The 21,711-nt window shown below is 59.3% G+C and overlaps 3 protein-coding genes across 3 annotated transcripts, besides 1 other annotated feature; all 3 read right to left on the reverse strand.

Annotated features, from left to right (window-relative positions):
• Positions 1–1,360: 1,360 nt before the first annotated feature.
• LPMP_311420 (hypothetical protein) lies at positions 1,361–5,731 on the reverse strand (the record flags this gene model as incomplete). The annotated part of the gene is made up of 1 exon (XM_010703231.1): positions 1,361–5,731. The coding sequence occupies one exon, from the start codon at positions 5,729–5,731 to the stop codon at positions 1,361–1,363; it is 4,371 nt and encodes a 1,456-aa protein (XP_010701533.1).
• A 4,316-nt stretch (positions 5,732–10,047) lies between these two features.
• Positions 10,048–13,509, reverse strand: LPMP_311430 (hypothetical protein; the record flags this gene model as incomplete). Its single annotated transcript, XM_010703232.1, has 1 exon — positions 10,048–13,509. One exon carries the CDS (start codon positions 13,507–13,509, stop codon positions 10,048–10,050), a length of 3,462 nt encoding a protein of 1,153 aa, XP_010701534.1.
• A 919-nt stretch (positions 13,510–14,428) lies between these two features.
• Positions 14,429–15,232: a repeat region.
• Positions 15,233–16,138: 906 nt separating this feature from the next.
• LPMP_311440 (hypothetical protein) lies at positions 16,139–21,259 on the reverse strand (the record flags this gene model as incomplete). The annotated part of the gene is made up of 1 exon (XM_010703233.1): positions 16,139–21,259. One exon carries the CDS (start codon positions 21,257–21,259, stop codon positions 16,139–16,141), a length of 5,121 nt encoding a protein of 1,706 aa, XP_010701535.1.
• Between the last annotated feature and the right edge of the window lie 452 nt (positions 21,260–21,711).

The following is a 21,711-nucleotide window of genomic DNA, read 5'->3' on the forward strand; positions in this document are numbered from 1 at the left end:
GACACGTTCCGCTAAGTCGGACACCCACCAGTCCCCAAAGGCACCCGACGTGCCCAGTCAGTCCGCACGGCCTCATACTCGCTCTCGACACCATCGTAGCTGTTCGTCCCGAGAATGCGCGCCTCTGCTGCGATGCAGCAGCGTGGATGAGCCGCGACAAACGCCAGCGGTGCTCGTGATGTCCAGTAAGAGGTGAGTGCACCCAGGGAGGCCAGCGAAAATTGCAAGTGATGTTGCTCTTGGTGCTGCCGCGGTCCTTGCTGCATTGCCATCGGCACCTCGAAACACGCTCCAGCAATGCTGTCGAGTGCGGCTACGGGTTGCAGTGCAACTCAGCACACGGCACGCCGGTGCTGCAGCTGCGCAAGCTAACAGTATTGGTAAAGGCAAGAGAAAGAGACGGGGTGCTACGCCTAGAAGAGGCAGAAACGGCGGCAAATTTGAATGGAAAAAAGGCAGCAGAATGCCTCCGCCGGACACACTAACGGTGAACGCAAAAGAGGTGGGATGGATGCAGGTGGCACTAGAAAGAGAGAGGCACACACACACACACAAATGCGAAGAATTGACCGCAGCCAATGAAATTCTCACTTCTGTATATTCCAAGTTATCTACAGGCTTCTGGAAACAAAGAAAGCAGCGCAAGTTGCCATAGCGCAAGAGAGTCGGGGAGTCAGTCGCCCCGCTAGACCTCGTTCGCTTTTCAGCTCCGCCCCTCACAGTTTTCCGCTTTTCTGTTGTGGTGGTTCTTTTTTGCTCGCTCGCTCCTTCTCAAACTCATAGAGCTGAGCGAGTGAGAGAAGGAGCGAGGCCCAGGAGCGGGTTTGCCTCTGCCTCTTTCTCTTCTGCTTTCCTTCTACCGCATCGTGTCACGAGGGGCGGCTGAGAAGCACCGGCAACAGCAGCAGCGGCAGTGACGTGCATAGCGATGGGAAGAAAAACAGAGAAGATAAAAGAGAGGCCAACGAGTGATTGATAGAGACGCGTTTAAAGGGTTGAATTGGAGAAGAGGCGAGCACCGCAGACGGCAAGACGGCTCCTTGTTGGGGTTCGTGGTGTTCGGTGACACAGACAGGCGCACGCTGTAACGGAACCCGGTGCCTAAGAGAGCAAGGGGGGAAGGAAACCGCAACGACTGTGCTCAGCACACGCCTTGGTGTGCTTTTTTGCTTCCCCTGTGGGTTCACCTTTGTAGGACTGTTACTCGTAAGGTTAGCTGCAGCGCTCCACTTCATTTTAGACCGGCGCTGAGTACGATATAACTCTCCCCGCGTGTGCACATACCCTACACTACAAGTACTGCTCTGAGAGCAACCACCTGCACGCATAGACGCATGCACTGCCTATGCACTTTTAGTCGTTAGTCGCCTTCCACCCTTTCCCACAGCACGGCAGGGTACCAGTCCAGATCCTGCAGCGTCGATCGAAGCACCACTTTCTCCATCACGGAGAGGCCTCCGTTGGTGGCGATGCGCTGTTGCACGTAGTACTGCAAGAGGCCCCCAGTAAGGCAGCGCGCACACCACATAGGATCCCTCGTAGTAGCGAGACTCGAGGTAGCGCTAGTGGGAGTCGGCACCACCTCTGCCGCTGTTGCGGGTACGGTCCTGTGCTCACTAGTCGCCCCCCAGATGTGTTCGCAGCTGCGGCTGTTGAAGTCATCGGAGCGAAAGTGGGGTCCCGCCAGCTGCACAAGTGCGACGACATCGTCCAAACTCCAGCACATGCTCCGGGCAGATTGTATCTGCCGCCCCTGCGCCGCTGCCCACGACTGCAGCCAGATGCATACTTGCGTGGTGGCGGATGTACCATGCGAGCCAGGCCCTGTCTGCACTGGAGAGCAGGAAGACTGCTGCTCGCCACCACGCCCATCAAGCGCCTCTACCCCTGCAACGGTGGTGGAAGAAGGCTGTAGCACAGGGGTTGCGAGCAGCACCTGCAGCGCCGCCAGTGCCGTGCGAGCAGAGCAGTGCGCCGCCACGTACGCCAAAAGCGCGTGCACGAGCAGCGGCATGCCTTCCTCAGAGGGCGCGTCGCTGTACGCAGCCAGTGAGATCTCCAGGGTGCGTGACGCAGCTGTGGAGATCGCCGTACCAGTGTCTGCGGAGTAGCGCAGGTCGCAGGAAAGAGTTGACGCCGCATACAGGATGGCACACAAATCAACCATCAATTCGCACAACGCGGCAGCCGAAGAAGGGGAGAGGGTAGAGGTACTCATATTGGTCTCCGCGTCTCCGCAGGTGGACCCACCAACAGTGCCCCACAGCTCTCGACGATGCGCCAGGGTCCACAGCAGTACGTGACTCAGCACACCATCCCAGCCAAGCACGTCCTTCACGCGTTGGTGCAGGCCCAGAAGACCGCGCAGCCAGTTGGCCCAGACGTATTTGGCTGAAAAAGAGGCGTCGAAGAGAGGATGGAGAGCCCAGCAGCGAGGTGCACCACTGACGGCGACCATTGCCGCTGAGGATGGCGAGGCTGACGCGCCAGTGGCGTCGCTGCCGCTGCCCAGTATGGCAGGGACCGATGCGAGTTCGATCGCCGACCGCAGAGAGTTCATGAGAGCGACCAGCTCAGCAGTGTTTGTAGCAGCCGGCACTACGGCAGTAGTGGCAGACTTCTCCTGTTTTACTTCCACCTGAGGACGCAGCTGGAGAAGCGGCAGCAATAAGGGCACAACGTCGAGACAGTGCTTCGATGCAGCTACACTGTGAAGAAGGAAAAAAGCACCGATACGCACCTCGCGAGTATAGCGTGCGACCGGCGAGCTGTCGGGAAGAGCGCCTGTGGTAGACAACGTCGAGAGCGACGATGCCGCCTCACCGCTAGAGCTGCTGTAGCCAAGGTGCTGCAATATCTGAACGGCCTCCGCCATGGTGCAGAGCTCATCAGCCTGGAGTCGCACAGCAGCGTTGTCGCGCATACGGAGGCACGCCTCCTCAAATGCGTGTACGAGTAGTGCCGCGTAGCCAAGCACCATGTCGACAGCAACAGCAGGGTACACTTCCGCCAGCGCAGCAGCCAGGCGGGTGTTAGCGTAGAGCGACGCAGCGTCCAAGCAGAGAAACAACAGTGCGTGATCGCGAACGGCAGAGTCCGCCTCCACGGCACGATCAGCGGACTCGGTGTTTCCTGATGGCTCCCTCAGCCAACAATGCACTACTGCGCGGATAGCAGACAAAACACTGACCTTTGCGGAGACGGGCTTGACGCAGAGTGTCGAAGTTCCGACGGGGATGGATGCAGGAACGCCACGGGTGGGGTGGTGATGCTCTCCGCCGGCGTTAGCCCCGTTAAGCTCATTAGCACTGCCCGACCACGACGCAGACAGCAGCGGAGACGTGAAGCGCGCAAAGGCCCGGGTCACTCGTCCGGTGTCCATAACCACCAAACGCAAGAGTTGCTGCACCGCTTCCTGAGTCTCGACCGCGGTGGTGCACAGTGTATAGCACACCGCCGGCAAGCGATGACGCATTCGCGCAATATAAGTAGAAAAGAAGTGCGCACTGGCGGTCCATCGCAGCTCTGCCAGCACACGCTGTGTCGCGATCGCCTCCAAGGACACACCATCGGGGCTGCCGCCGCTAGAGACATCGGCCGTTGCCACAGACGACACGCTGTTCTCTGGAGACCGACACAGATGCAGCGCCGTCCGCGCAGCGTCGAGGAAGTACTGGTCCAAATTGCCAGTTGCGTGACGAGCAGCGCTTGCAGCGCCGTCGTCAATTGTGTACTGGAGGAACCACACCTCCATCACAAGACCGCCGCCGACGTGCATTCCCTCGACCAGTAGCGTGTCACTGATGTCCTGCACCATGCCGTAACAATTTTGACTGGCCGCGGACTTTGAGTCCCCTGCGCCGTTCTTGCCCGTCTCGCTCCTGTTGCCAGCGCTACTCCCGCTGTGCCTTAGAGATGCACATGCGCGAAGGATAAGCATTGTCCACAGAATGGCGGATGCGTGACGTACCGTGCGTACCTCGGCCGCACTTGTGGAGCAGACTAAGGTGAAAAAAAGGAGCCACGTCTCGTAGAATCGGTGCTGCACATGCTGATGAACCGCCGCGGCGGCGCGGCTGCTGCAGCCAAGTCTGTCGATTGAGCGGCACCTATCCAAAGAACCGAGAAGGAAGCTGCGCAGCGCACTCGAGACATGCGAGAGATGCTGCAGCACGCACAATAGCTCCGTGATGTCCTCGAGTCGTCGGTGACCCAACACCACCGCCGACAGCTGGGACTCAGCCCAGGTCAGGAAGGCAGGGTCCTCGGCGACGCGCCGACACGTCGCACGCAGGCCTACCCCGATGCCACCACAGAGCAGCAGCTCCAGAAAGATCACCTCTGCATGAGTTGAGGTGCGAGAGAAAGAGGAGGGAGACGTCGACGACGTTGCGATCGGTTCGACACCCTCTCGATGTGCCTGTCCCCCGGCATCCTCAGCGCCGCTCCTTCCCGCTCCGCCGCCTCTCTGCACCATTCCAGCGGGTGAGGCATTCAGCAGCAACGGGTACATTGCCCCCAACACCTTATTCGTGAAGCCTAGTTGCTCCAGTCCCAGCCGAGCATCTGACCCGCGCAGCAGCTCCGAAACTTCGCTAAACGGGAGATCGGGGTCATCTGTGGGCCTCCCAGCATCTCTGCCTTGAACATCGATGCTTCTGTCATCGTTGCGACCCTCCTCCGTGTCCTCCTCCGGAGCGTCCCCTGCTGGGCAGCCAAGCTCGGAGATGGCCTCCATGAGCAGTGAAACACTGCTGCAGCCCCCGAGTGCACCCTCTACAGGTGCAGGAGCTGATGTACTTCCTCTTGAGCCGGCCGGCTCACCGCGAGTCAGGCCTCGAAGCAGCAGTAGCAAACAAGTCGCAGCCAACTGCACCACTGCCGGATTCCCCGCCGAGACGAGCATCTCGAGAAGAAAGAACACAAATGGGGCGCAGTTGGGGCCGTGCAGGCAGCGGTCTCGCAGCGCCACCGCTTCCGCCCTTCTGGCCGACTCTGGCGCAGTGGTGGCCATTGCCAAGCCGTCCAGGTGCGCCAGCAGAACCTCCAGCGCCAGCTGCTGATGCCTGCGCACTGTGCTGCGAACGCACTTAAACAACAACGAAAAGAACGCCTCACCGCTTACGCAAGAAGAAGGCAATGACGTGGGTGAAGTGAGATGAGCGGTGGTCGTCTCCTCCTTCCCAGTGGCACTGAGCTTTGAGTAAAAGGCATCCACAGGTCTCACGTAGTAGCCAGATTGGAGCTGTTCAAACTCTGAGACAGACCACTGGTGTGCCGGCAAGCACTGCTGGACAGAGCCACCGGCGGCAAGCACAGGCTCCGTGTCTCCTTCAGGAATCCGCGTATGGGAACCAGGCACGCTTGAGAATTCAATGCCAGCCGCACACGAGCCCGCCGATGTCAAGGTTGCATCTTGAGGCTGCACGTGTGCGCTGAAGCCTGCGACATGTGCAGTGGCGGAAGTGGAAGGCAGCGATGCTCTAGAAGGCTCCAGCACGGAGAGATAAGGAGCCCCCTCGTCCGCGATTGTACGCTTCCGACTGTACGAATGCCGCGTCCTGATCGCAGGGAAGGCCTGACCCGCGACTGCTTGAATCGGACGGAGTGAGGGCCCAGCAAGCGACGGAGATGAGCCTGCCGCTGTGTCGAAGATGAAATCTACATTACGCTCCACGATATCAGCCACCATGGGAGGTAGGGCACCGGCGCTGGGACTGGGCGAAGGCATGGCACTATGAAAGCCCTAAAATGCAGAGCACTGCAGAAACGAGAGAGAGAGAGGGAGGGGGGAGGGGGTGCGAGATGGTGGGCAGAAGGGCATACGCGAATGCTCAAAGTAGCAGACACGCACGTGCTTGTCGCAACAAGGAGAGAAAGAGAGCGCGTAGTGCGACTGCGGCGCAAGTGAACGAGAAAGAGGTTCAATACACAACACGCATACACGAGCACACGTATACAGGCACACAGCCAACGCATCAAGCGGGGTATTCGGAGGGATAACAAGACGGTGAAAGCGCAGGGAAGGAAAAGAGAAGGTGGTAGTGGCGGTATTGCTGTTGTACATTCCTTTGCCTTTGAGAAAGACCGATATCGTCGCGGGGGTGGGACCGCTGCCAGACATCGCAGCAGCGGTGGTCGTAGTAGTTGCTGCAGTGGTGATAATGTTATTCGATGGACTCCAGTGCGCTGCTCAGGAAGCAGCTCTGCGTGAATGATTCCCGCGTGACAGTCTTCATTGGCACAAGCGAGAGCAGCTGTGTGGTAGGTATATGGAAAGGAGTAGCGACCACCCCAAACGTACTCAAATGAGCAGTCAACAGCGCCGATAAGTTTGAATGGCCACGCCGGTCTCGAGGTGCACTATCAGGAAGTGATGTCGTCGAGGTCGTCTCACGCGAGGCGCACGAGTGCTATGTCTCTTCAGCCACCCTGGGTGGCATTGGAGTTCCTTTTCGAGCCGTGCTTCGCCTTGAGGTGCCGAAATCAACGAGGTCGCCTGCGCAACGCCAGTCGAACCACCCGAGCGCACAACAGTGATTGTAAAAAGGCAACACGGTTGTGCGCGTAAGAGAGCAAGAGGGCGGGGGGGCACAGCAGGTGAGAGACGACGCATTGGCAGAAGAGACGTGCGCCGCTCCTCGAACTTTTGCAGGCGGGCACACTTTTCTTTTTTGCCCGCTACCGCATCGTCGTCAAATCAGAGCACGCAGAGAAGGCGCATTACGAGGGCGCTTCACTACGTGGTGGTGCCGGCCACCAACAAGGGGGGGGGGGCTGCGCAGCACCGTAGATGAGATCCAAACAGAGGGCGTGCAGATTCCGCTCGGCTCGCCTGTGAGGCGCACAAACACACCGCCGTATTGAAGCGCCACTGCGATACGACGGGAGAAGGCGCAGGCAGGGAAAGCTCGTTCGCGGCCAAGCGTGTCCGTAAGGGGAGTCGAGGTTACTCTTGATAGTAGGAAAAAGGAGTGAAGGGAAAAGTGAGGGAGGCGCTTGATGCGGTCGCTCATGTTTCCAATGCCGTCTCTCTCCACTCAGGCACGCCGTAGGAGAGAGACCAACAGCAGCCAAAAGGGGGGATGAGAAGGGGGCAAAGACACGAGGCGCCGCCGCGTGTAGGATCGCCTCACTCGCCTTGTCTTGGCAATGTCTTTCGTGTTGGAGGGGAGAAGAGATACCACACCCCGCCAAAGAGCACGGGATTAAGCGCAGTGGGGGGGACGTGCAGATGCGAGTAGACACCTGTGCGTGCGCGGGCGCGAAAACATTCTCCTGGGCAGTGGGGAAGCGGCGTGGGGTGTGCCGCTGTCCAAAGGAGCAAAGAAAAGCGTTCGAAATGGCATTGAGGGGGGAAGTGAAGAAGAGAGAGGAGTTGGGAGGCCTACGCACGAAAGGCGTGCGTGAGGTGGGGAAGGGTGGGGGAGTGCCACTGCGAGTATCGCATATTTCGCCTATGGAGATGTGTTTCACGGTTACCGACGCTAAGCTCTCCGCAACGCACTGGTACACACGAAGCGTGCGCATCACCCAGGGTGTGAGAGGCCTCATGAAATGGTAGAGCGAGGTTAAAATTATCCAGTGACCTCCTCCTCCCCCCTCCCTCGCCTATGCCTTCTTCTCGCACCTCCACAGCCACGTGCACGAAGCGCTTGTGTGCTTCAGTATCAGCGCCTTGCACGACAAGGAGGCAACGACAACAAGAGAACGAGCTTGAGTGATGCAGCACTCCTCAACGAACAGCAGAGGTCCACTCGTTGTACTCCATCCATAGGTACGGTGATGAGGAGCCGTCTGCCCACACTTCTGCGCCCTTGCCCTCCTTCGTACTCATCGACACTGCCTGCCTCAGTAGGAGCCGCAGCGGGTGCTCCTTCGTGGACTGCAACGGAGACAATCAGCCATGAGAACGTGATGATGAAAGTGAGCAGAGTAACACGCACCTTCCCACCCGCAACGAGACAGTATGGAGTCGAAGGAAGAACAGAAAAAAAAAACGGCAGTTCAGCCCTCTATGTGCTTGAAGAGTAGGTCGAGCACAAATCCGAAAGAGGCGAGACACGCGACAGCTTCGGAACGCTTTAAAGCAAAACAGACAAGAAGCAGTCTCCATTTCTCACCACGGCATATTTGTCCAATCCACTGTGGGGGGGGGGGGTGACTGAGTGCGTTAAGGCGTATGTCTGGATCACACAGCACCCGGGCTTGATGCTTGTGAGTTGACATCGCGAGCGCCACACAGCTGGGCCCTTTGTCTCGTCTCCCAGCGAATGTGGGGAGTCGATGCACATGTGCGCAAGCAGGGCAAAACACAGTCATGTGAAGTAAACGTTTGTTGCGACAGGAGCGAGAGAACAGAAGAACAACAAAACGAAGGCGGTGCGAGGGTAAAAAAAAAAAAATGGTGACGCTAAAAAGAAAATGAAGAATAAAAGGGCGCCCGTACATTCGGCGACACGTACGGCCCATCCGTTGGTGGTGGGGGGGAGGGGGGGTCTACGCCTACCTGGGAAAAGAAAACCCTCTTAGTTAGCGATCGGTGGTGAGGGAAGCAACGGATCGTGTTCGGCAGGATCGCAATGTTACGGTGGGGGGAAGAGAGGGGGGGGGGGGGGGCGGAATAGGAAAGAGACGCAGACCGGAACAAAAACAAAGCGACCACGCGTGAGACGGCCAAAGCCAACAAGCGGTCGCGCGTGCCATAACGACAGGGAAGGGGGGAGAAGGGGGAGAAGAGCCCGCCGTGAGTGCGCTCCGCTTTTTTTTTTTGGGGGGGGGTTCGCTTTGTCTTTTCCTTTTCGCCCCCGTCCTGCTCGACTGCGCGGTGCAGGCCGCGGCGGCGCAGTCGAGGGGTGGCGCACAGAGGGACGAGGAACATGAAAGAACGACCAAACAGAGGCGTACCACACACATACACAATACTCTGAGAAGGGGGAGCGCAGGGGGGCCGGAGTCGCTCTCACACCAAACGCAAAAAGTGAGACACACACAGGCGCAACTCAACACGGGCCCTGAGAACGAAACGGAGCAGGCGGCAACCAACCAACCAAACAAACAAACAACAGGAAAAAGAGGGACAGAGTGTACACCACAAGAGGAAAGCACAGATGAGAGAGGGGAGAGGCGTACTGCTTGCGACATCCACCACCACCTCTGCTCCCCTCGAGAGCACCCACCCTATGAACTCAAACGTAGCCCATCAAGCAAGAACAGCAGTAGCAAAGGGGATACACCAACAGAACTACAAAAGACAAGGCAACCCAGCAGAGAGAGCGAAAAAAAATAGAGAGAGAGAGAAGCGATCCAACACACAAGCGGAGACAGAATACGACAGACAGAGGGGAAGGAAAGATGTTAGTCGAAAAAGGCGGGCGCACAGCGTAGGATTCTGTGCCGCTACCAAGTGTAAGCCCATTAAGCGAAAACACGAAAATCGTCTTCGTGAGGATCAACGTGGCAAGAGACAGAGACAGAAAGAAACAAGAAGGCGGCGAGGAAGCACAAGAACACCCTACTGAGCGGTATCGAGCGTGGCTGCGTAAACAACAGTACCGATATGGGGGGCGGGGGACTGCGGCGGTAATCCTTTTCACCCGCCACAGACAAGGGCGCATCTCCTCCTCCTCCTCCCCCCCCTCTCATGCTGACTGAGGTGCGCATTTCTCACTTTGTCGTCCCCACTCTTCTTTGACTCCCCTCTCTTTTACCCACAGCTCGAAGGTGGCACGACATCGTGTGCGGCGCACCTCGCTCGAAAGGGGGAAGAGGCACGGGTGGACTGAAGAAAGACGGGCAGTTGCGTCGAACAGGAACGTTCATCAGAGGGGCGTAGTGTGGGAGAGGACATGCATGACAGGAGATGGGGCGAGGAGAAGAGCCAAATGCGACAGCACGGCTGAAAGCCTGAAGAGAGAGGCCAAGCGACACGCCAGAGTCGTAGACGCGTAGGCACAACACACAAAACAATGCTCTTCCTCTTCCTTCCCTCACCCCACCGTTGTTTAGCTATGCACACGCACTCAGCGATGTCACCTCGCGCGTCCATTACACTCGCCAGTCCCATTCGTAGCTGCCACCTTCCACAACACGCTTGACAGGCTTTGAGACAGAGGTAACAGTTGTGCTTGCGATGCTGCCGGGCAGCGCTGCTGGCGGGCCCTCCTCCGCGGCTGGTCTACCCGTCTGGAGCACCTGTGTTCGCGAAGGCGAGCGGGAGTTCCGAGCCACCGCTAGGCCGCTGCCGGCAGCAAGCGTTGGAGTGTTAGGAGTGGCGAAAAGACTAGCATCAGCCATCGGGTCCAGCAGTTGTGTCGTAACGGAAGGCATGCACCTCTGCGGCGGCCACACCGCCACATTGAGGGCAGCTACACTGGGGAAGCTAAGAGACGCGCCCATCGAGGTCGGCGTCATCCCGTGTGAGCCGTGCACTGGTGTCGATGAGTAACTGTCACCACTGTAGTTCATTCCGGCAGTGCCAGACGTTGCTACTCCACCCATGACTGGCGGGCGCGACAGCCCTGCAGCGGCGCTGGCCGGGTTCGCTGCGCTGAAACGGTGAAACCTCGTCTGTATGTTCGGCGCACCGTAGGCGTAGCTGTAGAGTGCCTGCACCCACCGCCGCGCGGTGCTCATCGCTTGCGACGACGCTGATGACATCACTGGTGTAGCAAGGTACGTAGCCGTAGGAGCTGCCGGTGTGTTGCCTGCGCCAGACGCTGCGCCAGTCTGTGAAAAGCCATGCCCGCCGTGCTCCACGGATCCGCTTCTTGCCACCGCACTACCATTGGCATCGACAGTCCCGGCGCTGCCCTTCGGCCCTGTTGCGCGAGGCGTCGGCAGCAGTGAGAATAAGGCACTTGCAATTGTCTTGGGCACCGGCACGCTCGCCGACTTGCTTGCGCCGGCAGCGGTGGCCGAGGAAGACAAAATCGGTTGCGGTCGTGTCGTCGAGTACGCCAAAGAAGAAGTGGCTAGAGCTGAAGTGGATGGCAGAGGGTTGTGGCTGCTGTGGCTCCCTGTTATGGAGGCGCTGGGTGAGCCACCAGCGACGGCTTGCTTCTTCTTGTTCGGATTTGCAAAGTTCGGCACCGTTCCGTGGTAGTACGTAGTCCCATCTCGCTCAAACCGGTAGACGTAGAAGTTTCCGACGTGCTCGTGGATGTGCACCGTGTTCGGGCACGACTCCAGCACTGCCAGCTCCTCTGCAGTCGCGCGCGGGAGTGGGTACCAGACATCCCCCTCGTGGCTCTGCAGAGCTTCGGCCTCGTCACGGTCGCACACTCGGGTCACCCAAGCCGGGTCGTCGGAGTCCGCCTCGCGCGCCTGCTTGCAGTATGGCCGCATCGCCGCCAGCACGACACCCTCAAGGGGAATCGAGTGATCCGCAAACCACACAAGGCTGCCTGGGTCGAAGCGCAGGATGTCGCCCTCGTTGAAGCCCGGCAAGACATCACTGCCCATGACGTAGACGTCTTTTGGGTGAATCGTCACCACGCAGCCCGGCACTGGAATCGGTGGTGGGTGCGCCTGATCCACCAACCCGCGGTACCGCCAGTACCCGCTCTCCTCGCTCGGCAGCTGCGTCACGCGCTCCTGCATTACCTCCGGCCGCTCCGCGAGGGACCAGCACAGACGCTGAGCCAGGTCCTTCGAGATACGGCCATGGATCATCTGATCCGCCGTGATCCACATCTCCATCTCGTCCGTGACGCCCTGGCCCATGCTGTGGTCAATGGCAGCCAAGCCGCCGGTGCTGTGGTTGCCCATCATGGTTCCTGGGCCGCGAGCCGTCATGCCGTCCATGTGGTGACCCGACAAGGACCCGTTGAGGCTGCTGTTGCGACTCGGGTCAGCCGTTGGGGTACCGCCCTTGAGCACGCCGAGGTAACCCCAGCGCCACTTCATCTCGTACAGGAACGAGAGAATCGGTATGTTGGTGAGGAGGCTCGAGAAGCTGAAGGTCTCCATTGGCGGCAGGAAGGGCCGCAACGGTTCCTGTGCGGCGACGGACAGCGGGTGCGGCGTGGCAGGCGAAGCCAAGGTTCCGGCAGCTGCGGCGGCGGCGGCAAATTCGTACATCGGCGGTGGTGCACCCGCTGCAGGGGCGGAACCCGCACTGTTGGCTCCACTATCGTAGAGGGGCAGAGACGATGCTGAGGCTGTTGTCTGGCTCGGATAGGTGATGGGGCCCTCCATCTGCACACTGGGCTGCCGCTCGATCACCCCCGCCTGTATCATCTGGTAGTAGTAGGTGCTAGCGGCAATATACGTCACACGGCCAAGGTTCTGCTCACCGGCAGACTTCGTGAGAAACACCATGGCCGCTAGCGGGGCAGCCACCGGCGGCGGCAGCGTCATGACATCCTCGCACGTGCCGATGCGGGCAAGATAGCGGCTGCTGTTCTTACCGACCCCGCGCGCTCTCAGAAGCGTGCCATTGCTGGTCATCTTCGACGTCGCATTCATGCTTCCGCTGCTCGCCTGGCTGCTGGTGAACGAGTACGGGTCATTATGGTACGTGCCCCCCGTTGTCAGTGAGGGCGACTGCCTGGAGCCTGGGGTGAGCAGGCTGGTCGCCTGGTTCGCCATGGCCGTGGCCTGCGTCGACATCAGCCGTGCATCTTCCACGTCCTCCTGCATGGAGACAAAGCCGAAGCAGCCGACAACATTGATGATGGAGCCGAACATGTACACGCCGTTCTCTAGTGCCGCCTGCATGTTGCTCATGGGAGCGGAAGCGCTACTTCCGGAAGAGGGGGGAGTCGGCGGGGCAACAGAGGACGAAGGGGCCGACGTGCGCGCCGCAGCACCGCTAGGGACAACATTATGCAGGTTGAGCGCCTTGCTGATGTCTGACCGGAATGCCACGGCGCATAGGACGGGCAGCACCTTCCGCTGCTTCTTGCCGTCAGGCCCCATGGTAGTGTGTGGGTGCGCTAGCGCCCACTCGTAGGCGTGCCGCATCTCCGCGTCCGTGTCGAAGAGCATCTCTTCTACGTGCTCGATGACACCGCGGTAGAGGGCCTCACGTGAGGGGTACGAGTCATCGTTGTCGTCGTCATCCTCGCTGCTGCTGTGGCACCCCTCCGGCATCAGTCCGACAGCAGGCAGCCTGGCGCCTACGCCGCCTTCGGTAGCTGACTTAGCAGCAGCGGCAGCACGTGCTTCGCGCTCCTGTTGACGACGGCGGCGCCGCTGGGCGCGCGTCTCCTCTCCGGGTAATCGGTAGGAACTCGCGTAGTTTGGAATACAGCTAAGGTTACCAGGGTTTCCAGGGCGTCGGAAGTAGTAGTTGACCGCGGCATCGCAGCGCGCCTTGTGGAACTGCACAAATAGCGGGCAGTCGGGGCTTGGGAAGTACTCCTTTGTGAGAGGGATGAGGATGATGCTGGGGCGCTTGCTGCCGCCACCCCCGCCTCCGCTCCCGCCTCCGGCGGCCGATGGGTTCGCTTGATTCACATTGAAGAAACCTCGCCGGATAGTCTCGCGGCTTGGTGCAACCCCCATAGTCTACGTATCGCTGAAGGTGAACGGTATGTCCCTCTGTGGGGTGTCGCCACTGGCGGATGTGCTCTGCCCTTAGGGAAGAAGGAAGGAACAGAAAGGATGGAACAGGACAAGCGAAAACAGATGCAGAGGCCGCACCTGGTGTCTGCCAGACTGTCAGCAACTTCCCGTGCACCGTTCCTTATGCTTTTCCTTCAGCAGCGAAGTCACTCCGTCGGACGCGCTCCGTATGGCTGTACCCTTTTTGTGGTTACTGTCGCCTCGACCTAATTTCTATCAGAGGCTCTTTTCTCGAAAGATGCCGATGCGCAATGCGGCGTCTCCTCCTGTGCAGACTTCACGGCAGTTAGTTGGTGCGCGCACTGCAGCCACGGGAGGATGAGGAGGGAGGGGGAGGGGGCAACACCGGCACCCCGGCAGAGCAGTGTAGAGGGGAAAAAGGGGAGACATGCCATAGGAGTGAAGGCGAATCGAGAGAGGGGAAAGAGAAACGCACGCAATTCAAAGTAAAGGGGGGAAAGGGACGGAGAGAGAAGCGCCGTGTCACTTTGCTAAGCTCAGAACTGGACCTGAAGGATCAAGAAAGAGTAGAGCAGAAACACACTCCGCTTCTGCCCTTTCTCTCTAGGCGGGCATGCATGCATGGATGTCTGCCTCAGCTGCTCACCGGGTAATACCCCTTTTCCACTGACGCTTTCAGAGAGAACAGCAGCGCCAGAAGCGGGAACGAGGGAGTTCCAGAATACCATGCGCGAACGCAACAAGAGAAGTGAAGAGCAGCGGAAGTGGGGGCAAGTGAGAAACGAGCGCGAGCATCCGTGCTACGCTGACTCATTCGACACGTGCCTTCCCCCTCTCACATTACCTTTCCGACACTAACATCTTTTCCTTTTTTTTCTACTCTTTCGTCTTGATTCAACGCAGCATATAGGCAACGAAGTGGCGGGGACGGACGAGAAGAGCCTGTTAGGTGCATGGCTCCATTCGACGGCAGAACGCTTCGTCCTAAAAGACCCAATTTTAGCTGCAGTGCAGCAGAGGCTTGGGTGGCCTGTAGTGGTGTGCGCGTCACTTTTCCCGGCTTGCACGTAGCGGAACGATCGTAATAAATAAAAACGATTTGGGGCGTTTTGTTTTAGAGTCTGCTGGGGTGACCAATCTGAAACCCGCGATCACGTCATCTTGGCCCGTCCGCGTGTCCATTCCCGGCGCGGGTGCACGAGTCCAGCCCCACCCCTGCCCCCGCCCTGGCGTAGGCCTGTCGCCTGGTGCAACGCAGCCGTAAGCGCGCTCTACAGTAATGCGCCGGCTCAGTCATCGGAGCACCGCCCCGCCACCATCGCCACACACCCCACACTCCGCAGGTCGCCACACCCGGTGCATCCCACGGGCCGGCGCAGGCTCCCCACGCCAGTGGGCAGCGAGGGTCGCGGTGAGACGCGCTGACACTCCGCTCATCCTATCGATGGCACAAGCCTAGGCACGGCTGCAGGACGCTCCGACACGGTGCCATCCAGACCCGGCCCACCGACACCAGCAGCGACACACCATTCTGACCTTTCTACTTCGTAGGCACAGGGCCCTGCCGCCACCAGGAGTGGCTCAGCATTGCCAGGGAGAGGGGGGCTGTCTGGCCTTCCCACAGAGAGTAGGGGAAGGGGGTGGGGGTGTTGGGCACCTGATACGCCACGCATCGAGGTGTGCCCCCCCCCCGTCATCGGGGGAGGGGGGATCCGAAGCAAGACGAGAAAAAAAAGAATGAAAGGGGAGCGAACACACACACACAGGACAGACATGAAGAGAGAGGGGGCAAGAGAGGAGGAGCAGAGGAGAAATAATAAATGCAACAGACGCGTCAACAAGGACGACGTGCAGCCAGAAAAGAGAGAAGGAGAAGGGGAGGAGACGTTTGTCAAAAGGGGCGCGGAAAGTGAAAAAGAGCGTCGGCAAGCGATGCAGTGCATCACCCGAGTGAAAAGACACGCAGAAACAACAAAAAAAAAACAGCAAGACAGCGCCTAAGGCGACCGCCACGGCTCAGGAAGCGCCTTTCAGAGAAAGCCGGCAATGAAATCGACCACAAGCCGATGTTGTCATCAGTGATGAAGAGAGAAAGGAAAAGAAGGAGAGTCCCTCCCACCCCTCTCGTCCGTTGCCTTCACCAGCATGGTCACTTCAATGAAGGAGAGAGAGAGGAGGGGGAGCGCATTCTCTCCACGAGAAGTAGAGGATACAAATAGCAGTAAAGGTGGGAGAGGTTGAACAGGTCTAAGAGCGAGAAACACAGAGAAGTGGTTGGCAGATGCATCTCTCCCTCCTCCTCAGTACATGTCCAACGGCCGCAGCGACGACGAGGAGGAAGGAGAGGGAAAGACTGGGGAGGGAGGCCACATCAAAGCAAAACAGACGAACGAATGTACGCCCCCACCCCTACCGGAACACAAAACAGAAAGTGAGCACCGCAGCAGCCGCCCTCGCCCAATGACTCTACGGGCGATTTCACCGACTCACTCGCTAGCACAGAGATATCATTTTAGGATCGCTTCATCCACAGAGAGAGAGGACGCAATGTGGAGGAAATAAAGCGGAGCAGAAATGAAAGATAGCTTGCACATCGCAGACGCGCCGCTCAGTCGTCGTCTCCTATATCTAACGATGCCATGCGCCAGTCCCACCGGTACGTTCCCGTACGCTTGTCCGCCAGTCGCCCTAATGTCTGGGTGTCACCGCTGCGCGTGCTGCTAGCCGCCACGCCAGACCCATGGTGGCGGGACTGGCGCTCGTGGCGTTCGCAAGAGGCTGAGACATGGTAATGGCGATCACCCTTCCTAGCGCTGCTGCGTTCGCAAACAGAGCCCGACCCGGCGCCGGATGCCCCGGGGAACACAATCGACGCGGGTTCCAGGCTTGCACAGCTGTGCGAAATCTGTGCTCCAGTCAGGCTGGTAGCCCCGGCCCCAAAGCCGCCACCGCTCGCCACTGAGGTGCTGCAGTTCGTGGAATGCATCCGGTCATGGTGGTAGCGTTGCGCACTTGCCGGGTCCGTGGTGGCGTCGCTGAAGTAGCTGCCTGCGTGGGAATGCGTGCGGTTATGAGAATGGCGCACCCTCACCGTCACATTCACCGACCCATCTGCGGGACCACCGCCCTCGCCACACAGCACCCCAGTACCCTCCATTATGGTGCAGCCGGTCTGGTACGGGCTGCTAGCGTATCTGGCGTGGTGCCAGTGCTGCCCGCCCATCATCAAAGTGCCACTGCTGTTCGTGAAGGTGGAGTTCGACTCATCCCGTTGAAGCAGCAGGGGCGATGCAGTAGTTATCGCAGATGCGCTGAGGCAGTCCTTACAGGTGTTCGACATACCGGGTGAGCAGGTGCCTGGACTCTGGAGGGGCAGAGGCGGCGGCGCTGCTGTTGAGTAGTGGTGGCTGTGGCGGTGGATGTTGATGGGTACGAAAGACATAGAAACGGAAGAACCACCGCCAGGCGAGTCGTCGCACTGAAACGAGACTCCTCGTCTTCTCGGAGAGCTGAGAGGCGTTATATCCGCCATACCCCTTTTAGACCCATCAATGTCTGCTTCAAAGTTCAAATGATCCCGGAAGGAGATCGACGCTGTCCGTTGGCTTCCTGGTGCTACGATGAACGAGCTCATCTCATTCTCCTGTCGCGTAAGAGAGACGTCAGCTGCCACACCAACAGGTGCGCCTGCCTCGTAGCAGTGGCCCTCAGCATTAGCGGGCAGCGAGTAGGGTTGCACGAAGGAGACAAAGTCTTCTCCGGGGCTGCTCTCCGCCGTTCCCGCGTGCTGCCGCTGTGGTTGCAGCTGCGGTGGTGGTGTTGCGTACACGTATGGTAAATTAACGCATCCGTCTCCAAACATCTGCTTTGCAACTTCAGTAATACCTGTTGCTCCGCTGCTCATCCTTGTGTTGTAGCGCCAAGCGGCATTGCTGGGGCTGTTGTTGCAGCTGCCGTCGTAGCCTGCGGGCAGCTCATATTCATCGGAGACGTAGTAGTAGCCGCCGTAGCTTGGCGAGGTCTTAGCACTACTATGGGGGACTGTAAAGCCCGGAGGCGGTGGAAGTCCTCGGTAGCTATAGCCGGGAGTGTAACCGTTCTGCTCGTAGAGGCCACGCAGCAGTGACGGGGGTGGCAGTTGCAGCAGCGGCGGCGGCAGCGGCGGCGGTGGGTAGACATCATAAAACGGCGGTGAAAAATAGGGGCTGTACCCTGGCGAGTATTGCAGAGCACAAGCTGTTTCGCTGCCGCTACCAGTCGAGCTCATGGTGGAAGGGGCTCGGTACTTTCTACCGGCGCCGACTTTGTTGCTCTTGCGGCTCGGCTCATGCTGCTCACCAGCTAGCATTGGGGGCTGCAGGGATCGTAGCAGCGTTGGTGCCTTGTTCAGATTGCCTGCCGCTAGGGTCGTTGCATGGGCAGCGGTGGAAGTGATGGTTGTTCCAGTGACTCCCACAGTGCTGCTGCCTGAAGCGCCGTCGCTCTCTTTCGCCCCCTTCGTCCTCTCCGCGGTCGCCGCCTGTGCATGTATGGCGGCAGCCAAGGTGGAAGTTGACGGTGGTGAAGACTTGCCCTGCTTGTCTTCTGTCGCAGCAGCAGTGTAAGTAACGACCACAGGTGGCTTCTCCTTCGCTACCTCGGCCTTCTTCCAGTTCTCCGCTGGAGTCGTCTTGACCCACTTCGTGGTCTCGGGCTGGGTAGCAACAGCAGCGACGTCCACAGTCGCCACCATACTTTCGGCGCTGACAGCGGCAGGGGAAGCCGCCTCACCCTCAGTCCTCAACTCAACAGCTGTAGGGGTGGAGGCAGAGACTAGCGATGCAGCGACGCTCACCGCTTTCTGTGCCTTCTTCTTCGCCTTCGTGGTTGAAGCAGCGGAGGCGGTGGCGGTGGTAATGGCGGCATCGGTCGCCAGAAGACCCAGTACGGCTACAGTGCCGCCAGACTTTTCCTCCCCCAGCGCCGCAGGCTCCTGCCTGTTCGGTGCTGCGCCCATTGGAGCCCTCACTGGCGGCGTCACTTTCGCCTTCGACTCACCCCCATCTTTCGGCGGAGGCTTTGTGGTAGCTGACGGCGCTGGTGTGGACAAAGTGGCGGTTGGTGAGGAGGAGGCAACTGCCAGAAAGACTTCAGGAGCCGTACCGGGCACGAAGACCGCCTTGGGCTGCAGCTTCTTCTTGTGATGCTTCTTGCCGCTTGCCTTCAGGAACCACGGTGTCACGGCGATGATACGGCACATGCCCTCAATCAAGTTCACCCGCCATAGACACGACGCCCCATCACCAATGATCCCGTCGGCCTCCGGCGGCACAACCGACGGCTCCACACCCTTGCTGGGAATGACCGTTCTGGACTCCCCCTCAGCTGGATCGGACGCGTGCAGCACGCAGCCTGCGTACTTCATCGAGCCTCCATCACCGCTGGTGCCCTCCCTCTGCCGCACCCAATGTGGGTCCTCTGGGCTCGCCTCGCGAGCAAGCTTGCAGGCGTTGCGTAGCTCGCCGAGAAGCAGCTCCTCCAACGGTAGGCTACACACACGCAGCACGCGCGCCTCCGCGGGCGTCTCGGCTTCCAGCCGCACTAAGCAGAGCACCGTGTTGCAGCGCAGCAGCTCCTCCGTGTGCCCGTTCACTGTCACTGTGCTCATGTAGCTCTCCAAGGACAAAGAGGGAAAGACCTGTGCCGACACATTGCAGCTGACAATGGCGTTCTCCTTGCCGTCAGCGACAGCATCATGGCCCTTCTCGTCCAGGCTATACCCCCACACCACAGGAGCTTTTTCAGTTGTGTACCAGTGCAGCAACGCCGCGGTGGCGGAGCGCCGGTTCACGACGTCCGGTCCCACCGACCAGAACAGGTGATGGTCGGTGTGGCGCGATCGCCACGCCGAGAGTAGCCCGGCACCTGTGGGAGAACCAGCAGCAGCGATAGTAGAGGATGCCTCACCGCTTGCCTCGACTCGGGTGCTGCTGGGTGGCCAAGGTTGTACAAGCATGTTCTCATCCGGTAGGCGAATGAAAGAGAGGGAGTGCTGCAATGTGGGGCTGCTGGCCATCATTGCCGCGGTGTTTAAGAAAGAAGCGTCGTCGCGCACTGGGTCAGCTGCAGGCGCCTCCCTTGTCGTGGTGAGACCCTTCTTGAGGCAACCCGCAGAGGCCGCCGCCATCGCCAAATCCTCCGGCTCCGATGAAAGCCGGAAGAGCTCTAAAGGGTTGATGTTGTGCAGCAGACAGACCACAATGAACTCGACCAATGCAAGTACGTAGGGCGCCATTAAGTAAAAATTCAGCATCGACTCCGTATCCATGTCGGTACCCTCGTAGTCGTCCTCAGTAAGCGGCAGCGTCACACGCGTCGCCTCCTGCAGCCACATTTGCGCGCTGCCAGGCGGAGGCATGTGGAAGAAATGCCTCTCACCAGCCCTGCGGTCGAGGGAATTGATGGGGCACGTTTTCTCCGTCCTCCAATCCTCTCCGCTGTCAGCTCCCCCTCTCCCTTCGCTATTCTCCAGCTTCAGTGAGTCCTGGTGATCAAGATAGTGCTTGAAGTGGAAAAGAAAGAATGAGCGCACGCACGTGCGCACCTCGCGCAGGAAGCACAGCAGCGACACATTGGCCCGGCGACTACGAATGACGAGTGAAGGCAGCGGTGGCGGTGCCCAAAACTGAACCGTTTCCTCCAGTTTAAACGTGCCACCCCCTTGCTCGCTTCCCTCCGCCGCTGCTGCCTTCCCCACGCGATGATGGCCAGCTGTGCGGCTCGCCTCCACGAACATGTCATGTGGTTGGGAAAAGGGCTTATAGTAGAAGAAGACATCGCCGAGATCCTTGTCAGCAGTGCCGCTGTCTTGCGTCGAGACTGGTGCCAGTTCCCTCATTGCGAGGTCACATGGCACACAATGCAGGCACGCACGCTGCCACTGCTCGGCATACGTGTAGACTGCCGTGATGAGGACGTGCGTGCGGTGATGGTCGCCGGCGGACTTGGTGAGAAACATCTGCATCTCATAGTCCTGCAGCTTTCGCGCGCGCGAAGCACCCAGGCCACGTACATCGCCGATAAACCCCGTCGCCTTCACGTAGACGCCCAGAAGTTCAGTGCAGTCCTCAGGGAAACTATGCGCGCCGCCAGAAGCAGCCCCAGTGGTGAGAGCTGACCTCGCGCCCCGCCCGTTACTAGCATCCCTTGCAGAAGCCAAAGTGGTGTAACTTGCTGCAGAAGGTGGTCCGTGGTAGAGGAAGGCCACAGCGCACGGCAGCGGTCGCACCGAGGTTGCGTCTGCGCGATAAGCTCTTAGCATCTCCTCGTCTGTCTCGTAGACCATTTTCTCGCCGCCGTTGGTGATGTACGCATCATACATGGCCTCCCGTGTCCAAGAGACAGCCGGAAGCACGTCAGCCGGCGGACAGTAGGCAGGAGCGCTACCAACTACCTCAGCCAGGTAGTTTGACGAGGCAACATTGCCGACGCCCTCGGGTGTCGCGGACACCGTCGAAGACACCGGTGAGGTTGGCACCGCTTGCACTTTGTTGGCGCTGGCATTGGCATAGTAGTAGTACCGCACCGTCGGGTCACATTGCGCCTCGTAAAGCTGCACAAACAGGGAGCAGTCTGGACTCGGGAAGAACCTTTTCAGAAGCGGAATGAGAACAATCCTCTGGCGCTGGCCGTAGAAAGGTGGCTGAGAGAGCCAGTGCTCGACTGTTTCACGACTCGGCGCTGCACCCATACTTGTGTTTTCTCGCTTGGGCTGCTAGCGTGGATGATGGTGCTGTCGCTGTTACCGACTTTTCTCTACCTCTCTGCCAGCGCGATTGATTGGATGTGTTGTGCGGGTCCGCTCGAAGGCCTGTGAAGTGTCTCAGCGCAAGTGACTCCCTCAGAGGGAAAGAAAAGAGAGAGCCCGAGCTCTCCGTAAGATAGCAAGAAAGCCGCCGTGGATCGAAGAAAATTAATGTCGACCGCAAACGCACCTTTCCGCGGCACGAAGGGGAGCGGTGGAAACGTAAAGCAAGAAGACGTACGTTTGCGTGCGCACGATGAGTGTGCGTGCGAATAGCCGGCTCACACTAAACCTCTCCAAAGCAGAAGACGGCAGAATGTCCCTCACATAGAACAGCACAAGGCGATAAGAGGGAAGAGAGGCGAAGAAGAGGGAGGAGCCGCACAGCCTGGGCGCAC

The sequence above is a fragment of the Leishmania panamensis genome (genome assembly GCF_000755165.1).
Source record: "Leishmania panamensis strain MHOM/PA/94/PSC-1 chromosome 31 sequence".
Classification (NCBI taxonomy): Eukaryota; Euglenozoa; class Kinetoplastea; order Trypanosomatida; family Trypanosomatidae; genus Leishmania; species Leishmania panamensis.